We start from the raw sequence: 17,808 nt of genomic DNA, 5'->3' as shown, positions 1-17,808 counted from the left end.
TGCTGCTGCGCTGCTGCCTGCCTTCAGTATGCAAATTAGCCTCCATCTTGTTGCTTCAGGGCGGGGGTCCCCACTGGGGCAGTCTGGGTCTTTTTTTTCTTTTTTTTTATTCTGGCATTTATTTACCTTCTATGCCTGTCACTGGAGCTGAGAGCCAGCTTTCTCTCTGAGGCTCTGCTGAAAGCTGAGGGCTGTTTTCAGGCTGGTGGGCGACTGGAGCTCCAAACCTCTCCCTTTTTTCTTTTTTTTTATTCTGGCATTTATTTACCTTCTATGCCTGTCACTGGAGCTGAGAGCCAGCTTTCTCTCTGAGGCTCGGCTGCTGAAAGCAGGTTTCTGGCCTTTGTTTACCTTCTGTATTCGAAACAATGTTGCTGTCTTGCTGGCTGAAGCCTGGCTGACTAAAGCCGGTTTCTGGGGTTTTGTTTAGCTTCTATATTTGTTACAATGTTTCAAACTGCAAGCTCAGAGGCTGGCAGCGCAGGCGGGGAAGCTTGGCTTCCTCCGTCACTGAAGCAAGGAAGCCTCCCTGTTAGCTTCAAGCTGCCTGGCTGCCGGCCACCATCTTGGCTGGCAGTTAATTTGCATATGTCACTGATTAGCCAATGGGAAGGGGAGAGGCCATACGGCTAATTACTATGTTTCTCTTTTATTAGATAGGATAGCAACAAGTTCAGAAACTGGCACATGGTTATTAACTTCTGTTAAATTTAATAAGTTTTACAATTATAAATATGTATGGTGAATGATACTTAATATATATGAAGTTTTCTCATTTTTCAATGTATTTTAAAATGTGCTTCTATTATATTTAGGTGCTGGGCTTTGGGGTTAGCAAGATAAGACCAGGTTCTTTTGTTGTTGTTAATCCTCACCAGAGGATATTTTTTCCACTCCACTCATTTTTAGAAAGAGTGGAAGGGAGGAAGAGAGGAAGGGAGAGCAGGGGGCGGGGTCAGGAGGGAGAGAAAGAGAGAGAGAGAGACATGATGTGTGAGAAACACATCGATTGGTTGCCTCCTGGACAGAGTATCTAAACTGCAACCCATGTACCTGCCCTTGACTGAAAATCGAACCTGCGACCCATTGACCCTTCAGTGCCTGGGGTGACACTCTGACCACTGAGCAATACCAGTCAGGGCAAGACCAGGTTCTTATATGCAAAGAGCTCACAGCTTAGTTGGGAAGAGAGACAAATAAAGAAGTAATTACAAACAAATTCTAAATATGCAAAAAGAAAACAGAGAAGACACTCCCTGGAGGGTTAGATATTAATTCAGAGCACAGATGAATAAAAAATTACTTCTATTATAGAGGTTATATCTGACTTGTATATTTTTAAGCACTGAATATTAGTTTCTTGGTTGATGTACATTGAATATTATTAATCTGAAATGTATGTGATATATAATTAAAATTTTAGTGACCATGAAACTAACTTTTTGAGGTTTTACTCAGAATAAAATCCTCTATGCTTTCTTTTAAAAAAACATAATTATATTTGGCTACCATTTTTTGTTCTTTGTTGAGATGATAGCCATATATTTTATAGTTCGTTTTTTTGACTAAGCTATTTCCCTCCTTTTAAAAAATAATTGCTCCTTAGAAGCTGAGTAGGATTGTTTTACAATCTCTACTCAACCTCCTGTATCAGTGTTCAAGTGCAGATACAAGTGGCATGAAATAGCTTTGATCTCTTTTATTCTGATCCTCTGATAATTGTCCCACTGATGTGGGGAAATAACAGTAGCCACTGCTCTCGTGATAGGCATTTCAGAATTTTTTTTCTCCTAGGGCCTAAAGGGCATTGAGTTGAACTCAGAGCAGCTGCAGAATTATGGGAATTACAGTCTAGTACTACTATATTTTCATATATGACAATTTTGTCTCCAAATAATTTATTCCCTTTGTATAAACAGCAAGGATCATCTTTCTATCTTTGGCTCTGAATCTTACTAAAATCATTACATCTTAATTTTTATTAGATTCTATGTTCTCTCTGCTCTTTTCTCTTAAACAGATCTCCTCACTGATATAAAATTCTCACTTGGGCCTGAGTAACAGTAAATACAATAAACTTACCTTGTTTTGAACATTTGTGTTAAAGACCAGTTTTCCAGGATACTTAATAAAGACACTAAGGAAGAGTTTATTCAAGATAGTCTGCTGAAATATGGGAGAGAGATCGGGCTTAAATTCTGAGTTATGCAAAGTGAAAATTTACAGTCAAGGAGCAGGGTGGGATCAATGACTGGGAAATTACTGAGGAAACATCAAGATGAGGGGGATTCTTAGTGAAGACAGACATGGGTGGTCAGGAATCTGAGGTTGGAGGTGAGGAATTTGATCTGATATTGAGGGTGGCCAGATATCAGGGTGAAGTCTTCGGGCTCATCTGACAGTAGGTTCTTAGGGAAATTGGACTCTACACTGACTGTGGAGATAGGAGCCCGAGTTAGGGTCAGTTAAGCAGGGGGCTCAGAGGAGCTGACTAAAGTGTGATCAAGGAGAGAAAGTCTCTCTTTCTTGAGCATTTATGAGGGCATTTAATATATCTGATAAAATATCTCACATCCCATATCTGACAGCCGCATACTGAGCTAGATGTTTTAGATGTGCTGCACCAGGTAGTTGTTGCGATTCTTGTGAAAAAGATGATAAGACTGGGGCTCAGAAAAGTTCAGTAAATTGTCCAAGGTTATGTAGCTAGGAAGTGGTGAAGCAAAATTTGGAAAATAATTTTCTTTTCTTTTTCACTTATAGTTTACATTCAGTATTATTTTATATTAATTTCAGGTGCACAACATAGTGGTTAGATGATCATATACTTTGCAAAGTGTTCCCTCTGATATTTCCAGTACCCACTTGGCACCTTGCATAGTTATTACAATATTATTGACTATAGTCACTATGCTTTACTTTACATCCCCATGGATTATTCTGTAACTACCCATTTGTACTTCTCAATCCTTTTACTTTTTTTTTTAATTTGGTCCCCCAAATCTCCTCTCCTCTGGCAACTATTAGTCTGTTGGGAACTAATTTCCTCATTCATGATTTCATTTGGCATATACTTATTGTATATGTATTATATCTCAGACACTGTTTTGAACAATGTAGAAATATAGGGATGAATAGAAAGTTATTCTCTCTCCTTTTAAAGAGGTGACAACAGAATATGGGAGATGGGGGACATTATTCAGGTAACCACATAAATAAAACTAAAATTTCATTTGTAATATATGTTATGAAAGGAACATGATAATTTGTGTTAAGAGGACTAAATGTATTCTTAGCGAGGAATCATAGAAGGCTGTCTACAAAAAGCTCCTTAGGGTTTAGTTATAAGAAAGGGGTATATAGTGTGTTCAAGGCAAAGACATTATTATGGACTGAATTGTGTTTCCCCCATATTTATATGCTGAACCCCTATCTCCCCAAAGAGATGGTATTGAAGATGGAGGTTTAGGGAGATAATTGGGTTTATATGAGATCATGAGGGTGGGGCCTTCATGATGTATTTAGTACCCTTATAAAAAGAGACACAAAAGAAATCTTTTTTCCCTCTTTACCTGCATGCACACAGAGGCTATATGAGCACATGGCAAGATGGAAGCTGCTCACAAGTCATGAAAAAGGTTCTCACCAGAAACTAACCATGCTGATACCATGACCTTGATCTCATTAGCCTCCAGAACTGAGAAAAAATGAATTTCGATTTTCTATGATATTTTATGATGGCAGCCTGAGCTGACTAGACAGGCATATATAAACAATGTATATGGGGAAATGACTTGGCTTGTTGGAAGAGAAAGAGGCCAGCCTGGTTAGTGTGCAGAGCATGATAGAGAGTGTGGCTTGAAATGGAGGCTGAGTATCAGGTAGGGCCAGTCCATGCACCGTCTGAGAGCCACTTCAGGAATATGGCTCTTTATACAGAGAGCATTGGGTGATCACTGAAGAGCTCATGATCTGACACATTTGCATTCTGGAAAGTTCACTCTGCCTAATGTGCAGATTAGGGGTGAGAGATGAGGACAGTGAGGAACTGTGCAAGAATGACTCCCAGGTTTGGACCTTTCACAGCTCCATTTACTGGAGAAGAAATACTGAACAAGGAACAGGATTGGAGAGAAGGAAGGAAGATGTGAGACAGTAATAGACCTTCAGACTTGCCTTAATTATATCCCTATACATAAACTCTTACAGGCTAAACACACGAGTACATTTCAGGTGGTTCATTTTTAACATGTCGGTTTTAAGATAACCTGAAAACATTCAAGTGATGATTTCTAACAGTTATACTGGTTTGGATTTAGAGGAGAGGTCTTGGACAAAGATATATATTTGGGGGCATTTGCTGCTAATAGAAATAGAAAAAAAAAATAGGAGAGTGTAGAATAACAACACAGGAGGGTCCAGGACCAAATAAACTCCATACTCTATATACTCTATACTCCATACTTGCCAAATAGAAGTCAATGGGTTGCAGAGCTCAGGAACGGACAAAGGAAGATCTCTGCTTTCCCCCCACCTCTTCCGTTCTAGCGGAGAACTACTGCTCCTGTGGCTCTTTGATAGAGCCTTCCATGTGGAGGTACTGGTGGAAGATTAGAAAGCAGGTGATGGGATGAATCTGGGTATTCCATCCTGTATTAGTTTCCTATTGTTGCTGTAACAAGTTAGCACAAATTTAGTTACTTAAAGTAAGATAACTTCATTATCTTACATTTTTGGTGGTGAAAAGTCTGAAAAAAGGTCTCCCTGAGCTGAAATCAAGGTGTCAGCAAGGCTGTTTTCCTTCCGGAGAGTCTAAGGGAGAATTTGTTTCTTCGCCTTTCCCAGCTTCTAGAAACCTCCTGCATTCCTTGGGTTGTGTTCCTTTCCTCATGATTGCAGCTAGAAGCACAGCATGTTCAGTTATCTCCCTCTCACTTGGACCCTTGCTTCTGTCCTTACATCTTCTTCTCTGACTAATTCACTGCCTCTCTTATTAGGACCTTTGTGATTACATTGGGCCCATCCAGAAAATTGAGGATAATCTCCCCATCTTACAATCCTTAATTAAATCCACCAGCAAAGTACCTTCCGCTATGTCAGGTAACATATGCACAGGATCTGGGGATTAGGAAGTGGACATCTGTAGGGGCCATTACTCTGCCTACCATGAATCACCTGTCACTCATCCATCCATAGCACCATCTCCTGTCAGAAATCTCCTCCTGCTGAGGTCTGAGTTCCTGACATGTAGATTCCAAGACGGTGTCAGCTCCTGCCAGACAACCTTGGCTTTGAGCTTTGAGAACATGACGTCCTGTCATTGGCCCTTCAGGAGTAGTAGATGCTTCCTGATGCTGCTGATCTTGGGATCACCTCACTACCTTATTTGGCTTCTCCAGTCTTCCATTACAAAGGTTACCATTGACAACATGTGAAAGGCCTCACATGGAGTCTGTTTTCCCGGCTTGCTGGAACGTGACAGGTGAGAACTGATGGCAGCTTAAATTTGAGTAGTGATGGAGGTGGACACATTTGCTCACATTTTTAAGTAAAATAATAAAATCAAAATAATTAATTTTGGGGAAAGGTTCCTAGGTCAAAAATCCTGCCATATTCAATCATGTTACTTTTTAAAAGTGTTACTTATTCTTCAACGAGGAATCAGGGATATGTTGATTGTGTTTGTGGAAATTAGAGAAAAGATGGCCACAACTTCCTCTCTTTCTTTTACTAGGTAGTTGGGAAAGCATAATTAAAGATTCCATTAAGGGCTTTTTGTTATTTGTTTGTTTAAAGCAAGACTTAAATTTGAAGGATGAATTAAGACCATCAGTAAATATCCAAGGAAAGTGGCTTTTAATTTATGGAAGAGATCTATAAATAGTAAATTTTAAAGAACACTAAAAATACAGTGTGCCAAAGATACATTTCAAAATTAATGAGCCAAGTATTTTATTTGGCATATGAATAACAACAACAACAACAAAAACATTCAACATATGTTAAGACCCTTTAAAAGAAAACTTTATTACAGCTGTTTTAACTTCATCCTGGAAACCTTTGCTTCTCTTGATGAGTATATTACCTGAAGTTATTAGGAAATGAACTCACTGAGACAATTTGGTGAATCAGGTTCTGACCACTTGGGTTCAGTTCCAGCTCTACCGTCATTGACTGTATGATTTACAGTTGTTTAAGCATTCTGAGCCTTGGTGCTCATTCATAGCACAGGATCAATTTAACTTAATTTAGAAAATTGTTTGGGGATTAATGTAAAGTGTCTAATTCTGAGGAGGTGGGCAAAAACATCAGAGATATTATTTGCATGATTTTCTGATAGAAAATTCCAGTATTAAAGCTAAAGGCTGATTCCTTACATCTCCTTGCATTCTCTATCTAGCATTCTCTTTGTGAATTTTCAGGTGCCCATTAAACATCCCAGTAGGAAGGCAGAGTAGAAAAATAGATAAATATGTACGGATTTTAGGGAAGAGATCCAGGTGGAAAATATACATTGGACAGTAATCATCACAAGGATGGTATTTAAAACTATGAGACTAGATAAGCATGGGAATGAGTACATACTGAAGTAAAAATGTTTTAAGTACTAAGCTTAGCAGATTGTGGACCAAGATGGTTACATAAGAGGCTCCTGAACTTCCCTCCTGCCAAGAATTCACAGAACGAAGATAGATCCATGGGAGGTCTATCTGAGAGATGCAGACACTAGCTGAGTTGCACCACAACTAAGGGAATACCTACATCACACAGGTAGGACAGGCTGAATCTGGTATTACTACAGGACTTCACCTATCAAACATACTTTTGTTGTTGTTGTTGTTGTTGTTAATCCTCACCGGAGGATATTTTTCCATTGATTTTTAAAGAGAGTGGAAGGGAGGGGGAGAGATAGAGATAGAGAAACATCTATGTGAGAGAGATATCAATTGATTGCCTCCCACACACACCCTAACTAGGGCCGGGGATCCAGCCTACCCTGAGCCAAATTGACTAGGGCTCAAACATATTCTTATGGTTCCAGAATTTATTTTTTCATCTCTGTCTTAGAAGATATCATTGTCAATCTGTATTTTTTTTTTGGCACTTCTAGTGAAACATATCATTGTTTTTCCCCAAAACCCGTATTTTTTTCTTTAGTATCTAGATGGATTTACCATCCATCCAGTCACCCAAGCAAGAAAGGATGCTGTCATCTTGAATATACCTCCTTTTCACTGACACCATATTTCAGTCTGCCCCTGCCCTCATAAAACTGATTAATTCACTTAGAAACAATCCCCATTATCACTGTTTTCTGCTATCTCTCCATCTTATTGGCATTCTTTAGAAAAAGCTCTAATCAGCTTTTATATGCACCTTGTCTTAGGCAAAGGCAAATTTTAAAAGGCCAATGGTACTATTTAAATATGTTAGTATAATTACTTTCTTTTTCCACCATGAACTGGCCACCCAAGAGCAGAACTAAGCAAGTCAACACTAAATAAGTCAAAGCAATATCATTAAATAGTATTATTATAGAAATAATAAAGATGATGTATTCCTTTTACTTGTCAATCCTTTGTGTGGTAAATATAAGGACAAGAGTATACAAGTTTGAGACCCTACTGGTATATCTATCATTTAATTCCTTGTTGATATGAACTTACTTCTTTAAGAATTTATTTCCATGAAATCATCAGTTCCAGATTTAGAATTAAGGGAAGTAAACTGAGATAGGTATTATGACTGGAAACGAGGTGATTTATAGTTTTACTGAATATTTAGAAATGCCATTCTCTCTAAAACTAATTTTTTTAATCTAATGCTTTATGAAGATTAAATAAAAGCAGCACTCAGAATGACATGCACCAAAGAACTGTGCAAACATTTCCTTAGTGTTGGCACTAGGAGCACTTACTTTTTCAAAACATTCAAGGTTGGCGTCATTGGGAATAACTGGAAAGGCTAGAAGGTTTCAGAATGTGGCTTCAGATTTCACTCCTCATTACCTTGAAATAAAATCAAACATTGCATGAAATGTTCTCACAAATGGACCTTTTAACATTTTGAATTAAAGCATATAATCTGAGGCTAGAAACTGGCTTTGACATACTTATCCCAGGAAAATAATTGGCTTATTCTCATTACAAATCTAGAACCCAATTTAAAATGCAAAGAATTTAAACTTCATTACAAGAATCAGAATTTTCTATGGAATTGTTCGTCTTTGTTGCTATATTAAATAAAAGTGTGTCCCTAAAGTATAGTCTCTGGGAAAATTGAAATCCAATGTTAGGCCGAAACCGGTTTGGCTCAGTGGATAGAGCGTCGGCCTGCGGACTGAAGGGTCCCAGGTTCGATTCCGGTCAAGGGCATGTACCTGGGTTGCGGGCACATCCCCAGTGGGAGATGTGCAGGAGGCAGCTGATCGATGTTTCTCTCTCATCGATGTTTCTAACTCTCTATCTCTCTCCCTTCCTCTCTGTAAAAAATCAATAAAATATATTTAAAAAAAAAAAAAAAAGAAATCCAATGTTAGATGGCACCTTAGTGGCATCCGTTATTGAATGGTAGATTGAAAAGGATGCCCATATAGAGGCATAATACAAAGCATTCATGCATAGACTTGAGAAAGAATGAGATATTAAAGAATAAAACAATTTTAGTTTATTTTTCAGCCTCTTATTTTCTCTAAATTTTATTTTAAATAAGATTGATCAGACATTCCAGAATTACAATATAACTTTTTATATTTGTAGATTTAATTGTAACACCTAATCCCCAGAGCCTGTGAATGTTACTTTATATGACCAAAGGTATCTGCACATGTGATCTTGGATAATCTAAATTAAGATTATCCTGGATTATCTGGGCAGGTCTGTAATCATGTCAGTCCTTATAAGAGGGAGGAAGGAGAGTCAATAAAGGGAGAAGGTGACTCCTGAAGACCGAAACAGACATTGGAGGAAGGGAGGGGCCAAGAGCCAAAGAATGCAGCAACCTGAAGGAGCTGGAAGAGGCAAGGAACACAGGCTTCTCAGGATCCTGCAGGAGGTGCTAGCACTGCCACCTGGACTTTAAGTCCCAGAAGACTTAGTTCCAACTTCTCACCGTCAGAGAATTGTAGCAATTTGTGATAGGAAATTAGCAAAGTATATATTACTTTTAGATCATAAAAATGTTATTTTACTATAAATAAAAAAGTGAGAAGTTTTCTATACTTTTCAAGTAATTTTTATTAAATTGAAAAATTTATGGAAGTCTCTCCACATGTATGTACCTGTTGCCAATTTGACCTACAATTTAAGATTCACTGGAGAAAATGGTCAAACTGTCCTTCCTACTCTCACACCAATTGATAAATTATTTAATTTATTTTTGTTGTTGTTGCTGTTAATCCTCACCCGAGATATTTTTCCCTTGAGTTTTAGAGTGGAAGGGAGGGGGAGAAATAGATAGAGGGAGAAACATTGATGTGAGAGAGACACATTGATAGGTTGCCTCCTGAATCTGGGCCAGGATCAAGCCTGCAATGGAGGCATGTGCCATTGACCAGGAATCGAACCCAGTACCCTTCAGTCTGCAGGCTGATGTTCTATCCACTGAGCCTAACCAGATAGGGTCAAACAAATAAGTTTTGAAAGATAAAAGAAACAGTATGGCCCAATAACTTGCCATCAAAGTAGTCTTCATAGAACCATAGAACACTAACTTTTTATATCTTAACATCATCAACAACAACAAAATTATTAGATCATGGGTCATGTTTATAAATGTATATAGTTTAGTATTTGTCAGTTCTCACATTCTTTGTTTAATGTAATAGGATGTATATTGTTCTTCCTTTATGACCCATATCCCTTTGAAAAGGAAAATGGGGTGGGGGGGGTGCGGGGTGGGCTTGCAACCTACTGTAGTCTTACTTCCCCACCACAGCTGACTTGGGCGGAGCTGCGGACCATGCCCCCAAGGCCCCGCTACAGCTGACTTGGGTGGAGCTTCGGGGACCCTCAGGGCCCACCACAGGAGGAGATATATAGGTCAGAGCCTCCCCACGAGTTCAGTTCAGGCTTTGGATCCAGAATTCCCCTAGACTAGCAGATCTTCGAAGTAAAGGTTAAACTTTCCTCCCTCAGAGTGCTGGCTGATCATTCTCCTGTGCATTCTGCCACAACACCTTCACAATCTGTGTTAGAAAGTCCTTCTTCTGCTATCTCTCCTGTGATAGGAGATGTTTGCTGTAGATTCATCTCAACGTGTCCCACTGAAGTCAGAACCTCCATCCTTGTGTTAAGCCCTCTCTCTATAAGTGCTTACAGAATAGAGTATTTATTGGATGGCAAGAACTCTAAGTCTCAAGAGATCCAAATTTCAGTGTGATTTTTCCCTGTGAGAATTTAGAGTCTTTGTTTCATGTACAGCATCTCTTTAGTTCCATATCTAAAAAATAGAAATGTGAACTAAATAGGTTTAAGATACCTTCAAGTTCTAAATTTGATTTGTAAGTAGCCCTTCTTTTGACACTGTTGACATTCTTCTGGAAGCCTTTCTGGACAGACTCTTTTTTACTAGCTTTCCCATTGCTTTGAATGTGCTTATCTTTAAACAAAGAAATGGATTCTGTGTATATATTTATCATTTGTAATTGTCTGTGTTTAGTCTCTCCTGTGAGAGCTGGTACCAAAATTATAAGCTTTTATTCTCCTCCTAGCATTTGAGTAAGCACCACTTGCCTTGAAAGGCTAATTTGTTAGTTCTTTCTTCCTTTTCTTTTTTAACTAAAGAAAGTTTTCTCTAACTTGTTGCCAGGAGAATTTCGTATTTCAGATGGCAGAAATACGAAATACGTATTTTCTGAGAGCAGTTTCACTCCTTTATCAGAGGCTTCATTTTTGAACGTCACTGTTCACAGATGTTTCAGTACTCAGGTTGACTGGAGAAGGCTCTGGTCCCCTGTCCATGCTCCCAACGCTTGTAACCTAATGGTCCCAGCAGCGCGACAAGCAGTGCAGTAGAGTCTGCAGCTGGAGCTTGCTGAGAGCTGAAAGCTGCCTCCACGCTTTTCCTTTCACTGATGGAAAAATAAACAGCACTTTCTAGCCTGGTGAAGGCAAAACCTGTTTTTCCAGAAGTAGTATACCCTGACTAATTTTCATTACAGTTTTCGTTATAAAATGTGCGTGTGTGAATTGTTGGAACAGTTAGCTTACTGTTTAAACATATGATCACTTCAGATTATACAAAGGATTTCATATATGTATCTGAACATTTTGTCCAGGATCTTTGAATGTCACTTACTTTCTAGAGATATGTGGGTCTAATTCTCTTGTTTTTCTACTCAGATTGCCTGAAGAAAAGCCAAAGAAATTGTCTTAATTGCTCCTGAGGGCAATGATGGATGAAGGAAAGACAGGTAAGGAGAAAAAGAGATAAAAGAAATAATGTGAGGAAAAAAGGGAGAGATTTGTAACTACTTAAGAATAGGTGGTAAGAATGATGCAATGAGGACATAATCCTGTGAAAATAAATGCATTCTGGCAGTCCCAATAATGGGTAGAAGAACATAAATATTATTCGATCCTAGGGAACTGAATAAGATAATTGCAGGAAATGACCACTTTCTGGAAAGCTCTTATATTCTTGGGAATTAAATGTCTTACAGCAATTTGAGATATATTTTCAACTGATGAGGTTTATAATCCTGCTTCTTTCACAAATGTACCTATAGATCCATGTTGGCAATTTTGACACTGATCAAATAAACAATTGTTGTTATTTTAACCTCACGAAGTAAATACCCATAGTAAGCTTTTAGATAATCCAAAATTGCATGGATTAGAAGTACATTTAAGTTCCCCCCAAAAAGGACATTTTGAGGGCATTGTGTTGATACCAATTAGTCTTTTAGAGGTGAGGAAAGGACACCTTAATTTCTCACCCTAGAAACTCAACTCAGTGACCCAGTCTCATGGGGATTTAAGAAAGTTAACTTGTAGACATCACAGAAGCCTAATCAGATAAAAATCCAGTGATTTGGGATTCCTCAGTTTCAAAGTCATTATACAAGACAGAAGGCAAATCATGGTTATTAAATTAATCGTAACCACTCTAATGGAGAAACATAACCACAGCAAAGAAAAGAATGATCAGAAGCTTCATTTTGTGGTTTCAGAATTATTTTTAACAAGAACATCAAAATACATTTAAGACAAACAAACATGGAACAAAAGAGAACTTTCAATAGATACTTAAGACATCTGTCATAGGGTACTGGTATTATGATTGAAGACTTATTCTCATACAAACTTTCATTTCAAGTTACATTTGTGAATGACTATCATCTTTTTCCTTTAGCTTATTATTTAGAAGCAATTCCCTATTGGATATAAGTATCCTTTCTTACCATATCTCCTCTGTCAGCACCAGAAACCTAAGACAATATTTTGGGGGCAATTTGGTCACTTGCAACAAGACTAACATTAGAATTTTTATTTTTTTATTTTTTGTATTTTAAGTCAAGAATCTGGCTGTGTTTCCATCTTGGGTCTTTGTCTTGCTTGCTGAAGCCATAGAAAATTATCACTCTCCTAGTGACTGCCCTTCAGACATTTGAGGGCAGTGGTTCTTTACCTTCAAATTAAATCCACTCATGTAGATTAGATTAAGCATCCCTATTTCTTTCCATCCTTCCCCATTTGGGAATTTTCCAAATTGTCTATGTCTCTCTTTAGAGAACAGCCAACTTAACAGGGCTCTAAACAATAGATAGAACTGTCAATTTAAGCCTAAACATTGATGACTAAAGCTTGCAATCGCATTTGGGGTTTTCTGGAGAGCTTCTTCATTAGAGTAATTTATTTTAAACATAGAATAAAATGTCTCCAGTTCTTTGTCACAAACCCCACTCTGTATTTATGCAGAAGTTTCTGTGGGCTACACTAAGTGCTATAGATTCATCCATGAATTCTCCTTAATTCCATCTTCCTCTTCAGCTATCATTTCAAGCTGTTTATTCAGTGATGGTGAATCTGCAATTTACTTCCGACCATGTATTACAGTGAAAATCACAAATCTTCCTGTGGATTAGCAGTAGGAGATCATTATCCTTGATTTCTTTGGCCCTCAATGGAGATTAGTGCACTGTTGGTGCCAGCAAGTGTTAGGCAACATTAAAAAATCTGTTTTAATTATTGAAAATATTTGGATAAATACTAAAATAATTGCACATTGTTGAAATTGAGTCTATCAATGTCTATAAACATAATAAGGATTTGCTTTAGTTTTTTAAGCCTTTTCTTTTGTGTTTTTATGGGATTTTAGAATAATTATTATTTCTCATTATTTTTATGAATTTGTCTTGCTGGTCTGATGCCCAAAACTGAATTATATACTGTAGAATCACGGATGGCTCTGCTGGGCTCTGACTCATGCCCTAAATTAAGAGATGGTTCTGACTGTTTTCTCAAGGGTAAATTCTGCTTCTACATCTGAGATACAAATTAAGACACTGAGTTTAAAAAAGATGCTAGGGCCTGAAGAACATGTTCAAGGGCGGAAGTGTAGAAGAGACAAGCTGTTGTTGATAGATCCAAAATGCAAATGTTGATAGATGCAAATGCTGGCCTACAGGCAATATGCCCTTCCCAGGAAAAACGTGCAGAAAAAAAATCCTCTGGGATTCAGGCAGACCCTAGGGAAAAGCTGCAGCTTATGGCTTGCCCTGGCCAGTGTTAGAACAGTGGTGGTTAGAGCATTGGCCCCTACAATGAAGGGTCTTAGGTTAGATTCCTGGGCTGCAAGTTGGATCCTCAGCCCCAGGTCTGGGCATGTGAGGGAGGCAACCAATCTCTCTCTCCCCCCACCTCCCCCCATCTTTCTCTCTTTTCCCTTGCTCTATCTCTTCAACTCTCTCAAAAATCAATGGACAGCAAAGAAAAGAATGATCAGAAGCTTCATTTTGTGGTTTCAGAATTATTTTTAACAAGAACATCAAAATACATTTAAGACAAACAAACATGGAACAAAAGAGAACTTTCAATAGATACTTAAGACATCTGTCATAGGGTACTGGTATTATGATTGAAGACTTATTCTCATACAAACTTTCATTTCAAGTTACATTTGTGAATGACTATCATCTTTTTCCTTTAGCTTATTATTTAGAAGCAATTCCCTATTGGATATAAGTATCCTTTCTTACCATATCTCCTCTGTCAGCACCAGAAACCTAAGACAATATTTTGGGGGCAATTTGGTCACTTGCAACAAGACTAACATTAGAATTTTTATTTTTTTATTTTTTGTATTTTAAGTCAAGAATCTGGCTGTGTTTCCATCTTGGGTCTTTGTCTTGCTTGCTGAAGCCATAGAAAATTATCACTCTCCTAGTGACTGCCCTTCAGACATTTGAGGGCAGTGGTTCTTTACCTTCAAATTAAATCCACTCATGTAGATTAGATTAAGCATCCCTATTTCTTTCCATCCTTCCCCATTTGGGAATTTTCCAAATTGTCTATGTCTCTCTTTAGAGAACAGCCAACTTAACAGGGCTCTAAACAATAGATAGAACTGTCAATTTAAGCCTAAACATTGATGACTAAAGCTTGCAATCGCATTTGGGGTTTTCTGGAGAGCTTCTTCATTAGAGTAATTTATTTTAAACATAGAATAAAATGTCTCCAGTTCTTTGTCACAAACCCCACTCTGTATTTATGCAGAAGTTTCTGTGGGCTACACTAAGTGCTATAGATTCATCCATGAATTCTCCTTAATTCCATCTTCCTCTTCAGCTATCATTTCAAGCTGTTTATTCAGTGATGGTGAATCTGCAATTTACTTCCGACCATGTATTACAGTGAAAATCACAAATCTTCCTGTGGATTAGCAGTAGGAGATCATTATCCTTGATTTCTTTGGCCCTCAATGGAGATTAGTGCACTGTTGGTGCCAGCAAGTGTTAGGCAACATTAAAAAATCTGTTTTAATTATTGAAAATATTTGGATAAATACTAAAATAATTGCACATTGTTGAAATTGAGTCTATCAATGTCTATAAACATAATAAGGATTTGCTTTAGTTTTTTAAGCCTTTTCTTTTGTGTTTTTATGGGATTTTAGAATAATTATTATTTCTCATTATTTTTATGAATTTGTCTTGCTGGTCTGATGCCCAAAACTGAATTATATACTGTAGAATCACGGATGGCTCTGCTGGGCTCTGACTCATGCCCTAAATTAAGAGATGGTTCTGACTGTTTTCTCAAGGGTAAATTCTGCTTCTACATCTGAGATACAAATTAAGACACTGAGTTTAAAAAAGATGCTAGGGCCTGAAGAACATGTTCAAGGGCGGAAGTGTAGAAGAGACAAGCTGTTGTTGATAGATCCAAAATGCAAATGTTGATAGATGCAAATGCTGGCCTACAGGCAATATGCCCTTCCCAGGAAAAACGTGCAGAAAAAAAATCCTCTGGGATTCAGGCAGACCCTAGGGAAAAGCTGCAGCTTATGGCTTGCCCTGGCCAGTGTTAGAACAGTGGTGGTTAGAGCATTGGCCCCTACAATGAAGGGTCTTAGGTTAGATTCCTGGGCTGCAAGTTGGATCCTCAGCCCCAGGTCTGGGCATGTGAGGGAGGCAACCAATCTCTCTCTCCCCCCACCTCCCCCCATCTTTCTCTCTTTTCCCTTGCTCTATCTCTTCAACTCTCTCAAAAATCAATGGAAAAAATATCCTCCAGTAAGGATTAACAAAAATAAATAAATAAATAAATAAATAAATAAATCCTAATATATAAAAACCCTGGGTCCATCATGACCAGATTGACCAACCAGAAGTCAGTCCTGCAGTCAGCTGCGGCTGCAGGTGTGGTGTCCCAGCACTGACTGCTGAGGGGGCTGTGAATCAGGCCTGGAGAGATGTCTGAAGAGAGAAGCAGGGTCTGATCCATAGCTTGTGTGACAGCTGTTGATCAGCACTTGCCTCTCTCTTTCTCTCAGGGCTGGGCCAGCAGCCGCACCTCCATTTCTCTCCAGGCCTCCACCGGGGCTGCTGATCAGCCCCACTTTTCTGATGAGGCCTCGTTGATAGGCCCACAGATGCTGACTGGCATAGAAACCAACCAATCAGAACCAAATCTGGGTGAAGTGTGAAGAGCCAATGGCTGCCTAGGAAGCAGAGCTTTTGATGATGACTCGCATAGAAACTGACCAATCAGAACCAAATCTGGGTGAACTTTGAGGAGCCAATGGCTGCCTAGGAGGTGGAGCTTTTGACATTGGCATAGAAACCAACCAATCAGAACCAAATTGGCGGGCAGAGGAGGGCAGTTGGGGGCAAGATCAGGCCTGCAGGGCAGGGCTGTTGGGGTCAAGATCAGGCTGGCAGGGGAGGGCAGTTGGGGGCATCATCAGGCCAACAGGGGAGGACAGTTAGGGGCAATCAGGCAGGCAGGCAGAGGGGTTAGGGGCAATCAAGAAGGCAGGCAGCAGTTAGGGGGGGCGATCAGGCAGGCAGGCAGATGTGCAGTTAGGAACCAGCAGTCCCAGATTGTGAGAGGGATGTCTGATTGCTGGCAGTCAAACATCTCCCAAGGGGTCCCCGATTGGAGAGGATGCAGGCTGGGCTGAGGGGACCCCCCCCCCCGTGCATGAATTTCATGCACTGGGCCACTAGTAAATAAATAAATATGTCTTGATTTTAGTCGTGCTAATGAAAACATCTTACCTATAGTTTTGATTTACTTTCTTCTGCTTTTGTCTGAGAATTCAAAAGCTATTGTTTGAAAACCAAATTTTATCCACTGTTTTTCGTATTCAAGCATCTCTGTGCTTATAATTTTGTCCTTCCTTTCTGGGTCCAAGCATTTTCACAACAGTCTCTCCAGCTTTTTTGTCCTCTAACAGATGAATACAAGAGATTTGTTTGAAAGGGCTTGTTGAAAAATGTTAGCTGTCTTAATACAGTATCAGTGAAGACTCAGTTTACTGTCAAAATTGCACTCTGGTCCATTTATTTAGGTGTTTTTATGTTTTGTTATTGTTTTTTGATTTTTGTTTCTCTGTGATATGAAAAAATTAATTTACCCCTTTTAAAAAATTGAAGAAATATTTTATCTGGCCTAGAGCTTTGCTAATACTTAAATAAATGTGATACTATTTAAAAATATTTGATGGAAGGAAAACACCTTTTCCTTGGAAGGAGGAAAACAATAAGATTACTCAAAGTGATTAATAACAAGGACAGTGACTGTGCATGTTGATGGTGGATAGGAGCCAAACATTGATGTGACTCTCCTTGGGAAATAAAAATGAGCATGGCTTTCTAACACTTTTTAGTAGGATAAAAAAGAGAGAAGATCTGCCTGCTAGGGTTGAAGTCCAAAAACAGTAGAGCCAGTGATTGCCTTTGGAATGAGTTTTCTAATAAATGCTTAAGAATAAGCTAAAAGTTATTTCTTTCCAAGTCTTGAGAGAAAAAATAAATTAGACACAAATTGGTGACAAGTGACAGTGTGTAAAAGCTACTTAATTATAACTGTGTAAGTTCTAAGACTGATTTTCAAGGTACCTCTATCCTTCTAATGTTTTTCATCAACCAAAATGCTTTTACCCTTAGTACATATTTTGTCCATATTTCAAAAGCAGGACCAGACAGCAGTGTGTATGACTTGATCTCAACCCATATAGGCTTGTCCATTCCAGGTTTCCAGAAGAAAGTTCCTGTCCTTGACTATAAGTAGATGAAGTTCTTTATAGAATCCCTAGCCTTCCTTTTCTCATGATATGATTCATAAAAGGCAAGGATGACTG

General features: G+C 38.6%; 1 protein-coding gene across 3 annotated transcripts in view; it reads left to right on the top strand.

Moving 5' to 3' along the window:
* The window catches only part of LOC102251567 (zinc finger protein 667-like), a 91,658-nt gene that overhangs the window by 40,481 nt on the left and 33,369 nt on the right, over window positions 1-17,808 (top strand). For 2 of the 3 annotated variants that reach the window (XR_001361028.1, XM_005860772.2), the window contains exon 2: window positions 11,343-11,413. The exons of the other annotated variant lie outside the window; for it this stretch is intronic. Coding sequence is in view for 1 of the 2 variants with exons in the window: in XM_005860772.2 (XP_005860834.1) it covers window positions 11,392-11,413 (22 nt within the window). In the remaining variant the exon portion in view is untranslated. The remainder of the gene's footprint in view (window positions 1-11,342; window positions 11,414-17,808) is intronic. 3 annotated transcript variants of the gene reach the window in all.

Source organism: Myotis brandtii, unplaced genomic scaffold (assembly GCF_000412655.1).
Source record: "Myotis brandtii unplaced genomic scaffold, ASM41265v1 scaffold14, whole genome shotgun sequence".
Taxonomy (NCBI): domain Eukaryota; kingdom Metazoa; phylum Chordata; class Mammalia; order Chiroptera; family Vespertilionidae; genus Myotis; species Myotis brandtii.
This window is presented reverse-complemented; position numbering and strand designations above follow the sequence as displayed.